This window comes from Austrofundulus limnaeus, unplaced genomic scaffold (assembly GCF_001266775.1).
Source record: "Austrofundulus limnaeus strain Quisiro unplaced genomic scaffold, Austrofundulus_limnaeus-1.0 Scaffold114, whole genome shotgun sequence".
Classification (NCBI taxonomy): domain Eukaryota; kingdom Metazoa; phylum Chordata; class Actinopteri; order Cyprinodontiformes; family Rivulidae; genus Austrofundulus; species Austrofundulus limnaeus.
In genome coordinates, this window is record NW_013952516.1 from 1239483 (window position 1) to 1241767 (window position 2285).

At 36.8% G+C, this 2285-nt stretch overlaps 1 protein-coding gene across 1 annotated transcript in view; it reads left to right on the top strand.

Annotated features, from left to right (window-relative positions):
- The window catches only part of thoc5 (THO complex 5), a gene marked incomplete at its 5' end in the record, with an annotated part of 8157 nt that continues 5872 nt past the window's right edge, over window positions 1-2285 (top strand). Inside the window, 8 exon segments of the mRNA XM_014014432.1 lie at window positions 1-96; window positions 342-455; window positions 808-905; window positions 1226-1372; window positions 1487-1601; window positions 1719-1851; window positions 1954-2031; window positions 2158-2201. Of these exon segments, the coding sequence (XP_013869886.1) occupies window positions 1-96; window positions 342-455; window positions 808-905; window positions 1226-1372; window positions 1487-1601; window positions 1719-1851; window positions 1954-2031; window positions 2158-2201 (825 nt within the window).

Below are 2285 nucleotides of genomic sequence, written 5' to 3' on the forward strand. Positions count from 1 at the left end.
GAACAGGACTACAAGCTGTACAAAGAATCGTGTGAGAGTTTAGCCAAACTCATGAGTGAGATCCAGGAGCTGAAAGCCAGTGGAGCCAAGGAAGGGGTGAGAATCTTTCAACAATACACCAGAACTTTCACACAGTTAAACTTGACAATCAAATCGTTACAGAAGCTTAGTTTCAGTTAGAAATCCTAGCTGTCTGAAGCAAATGATTCAGATATTTACTTTCTCACATGCCAGCGCTTTTGGGACATATCTAAAAAAAATATTCTAAGAACTACATTGCAGTGTGTATGAAATGACTATAAGTACTTGTTTATGTATAGTATAATTTGTTTCTTCTTAAGAGTGCGGAGGTGGAGCAGAAGCGAATGCAGAGCTGCATCCTCTTCATGAATCTGAAAAAACTCAACCGTCTGGCTCATATGCGGCTGAAGAGAGGCAGAGACCAAACACATGAGGTAATTCTCAAACAAGTCATTAATGTTTATGTTTGTACTGTTACTTTCACTTGCTAATACAATTTTGAATATGGTTATTTTTGTGTTGATCACTAAAGGAATGGTTTAATACTTTTAGTACCAAATACTTTTCTTTTCACACTTAAGTGCAGTGAATGATGTTTTTAATGGACATAGGCTTGTTTGTTGGTACTTTTATCAGTTGGGAATGTACACACATTTATAATCGAGCTTTARAAACTGAATTCTGAGTTTTGGAAAATAAAAGATGCTTTTTTTTTTGCAAGRTCTTCTCTTGTTTAAATTCTTTATACAGATGTGTGACAGAGGTGTTTTTGTGTGTGTTTTCTAGGCTAAACAGAAAGTTGATGTGCTTCACCTTCAGCTGCAAAACCTGCTCTATGAAGTTATGCATCTTCAGAAGGAGATCAGCAAATGTYTAGAATTCAAGTTAGTATGTTCTCTGTTGTTGAATATTTGATTACACTTGTTTAAAATTTCATTTAGTGATTTATTTCACATTTAACTTAACAAATTGCAGTTTTTATTAATTAAACATTAAAACTAAAGTAGACACACTTACAATCCATGAAATTAGTGGAGTAAAGATTTCAGTATTTGAATCAAACATAAAAGAAACGGAAAATGTTAATGTGATGTGACAACATATTACTTGCTTACATGAATAATTTGACATTCACAGCTCATACTGAGATGTTAAAAAATGCTTTACCGTATGTGTACTTAACTTCTGTTGTTTATGATTTAAGGTCTAAACATGAAGAAATTGACTTGGTGAGYGAAGAGGAGTTTTACCAGGACGCCCCGACAGAAATCTCCAGGCCTCAGCTCACAAAAACTGATGCCCATCAGCTCACGTTGGCTCGACTGGACTGGGAGCTCGAACAGAGGAAAAGGTGCGAAAACTTGAATACAAAATATTACAATTATAGACTGTTGCACTTGATTGTTGTTGCTTGGTGCCGTTTTATTTGACCAAAGAGTAAATAAAAGTTTATGGTTGTATACAGGTTGGCAGAGAAATACAAGGACTCACAGGCAACAAAGGAGAAAATTCAGAAGACTATTGAAGTGAAGAAGGAGCATCTGAGGAGCTTGCAGCCAGGACTTAATGCTATTATGCAGGTGAAAGTTCAATWTTTAGTTAGAATGAAAATGGGCCATACAAAAAAACATTTTATTTTTTTACTCTGAGCTTGATGAATTGATTTAAAACTAACTCCTAATGTTGTGTCTTTACAGGCATCTCTCCCAGTGCAGGAATATCTGTCYATGCCATTTGAACAGATCCAGAAACAGACAGAGGTTGCGCGGCACCTGCCTCCACCTCTCTATGTRCTGTTTGTTCAAGCTAATGCTTACGGCCAAGCTTGTGGTGAGCATTGACGGTCTATACTATGTTTCAAAGAGACAAAGTTGAGCTTTCCTGTATGAGGTGTAAGTTTTGCCTATCTATTTATTCTTTATTTCATTTTAGATAAGAACCTGACTGTGTCAATCGATGGAGATGTAGATGAGGCCAAAGCCCTGTCCAAACCTCCAGATGATTCCCAGGGTACATATAACTGTATATGCCAACTGTGCATATGTTGTATAAACACCATATTTTAGTTATCTCATTTCTTACTTTCCAGTTTTGTTGTGTTTCTTTAAATAAAGTGTGTGTTCTGTTTTCTTCCAGATGATGAGAGTGATTCAGATGCAGAGGAAGAACAAGAGAAAACCGTAAGTTTTAGGCTGGTTTTGTCCCAGGACATGCCCGGCCCCAGATCTACACACACACACACACACACACACACACACACACAC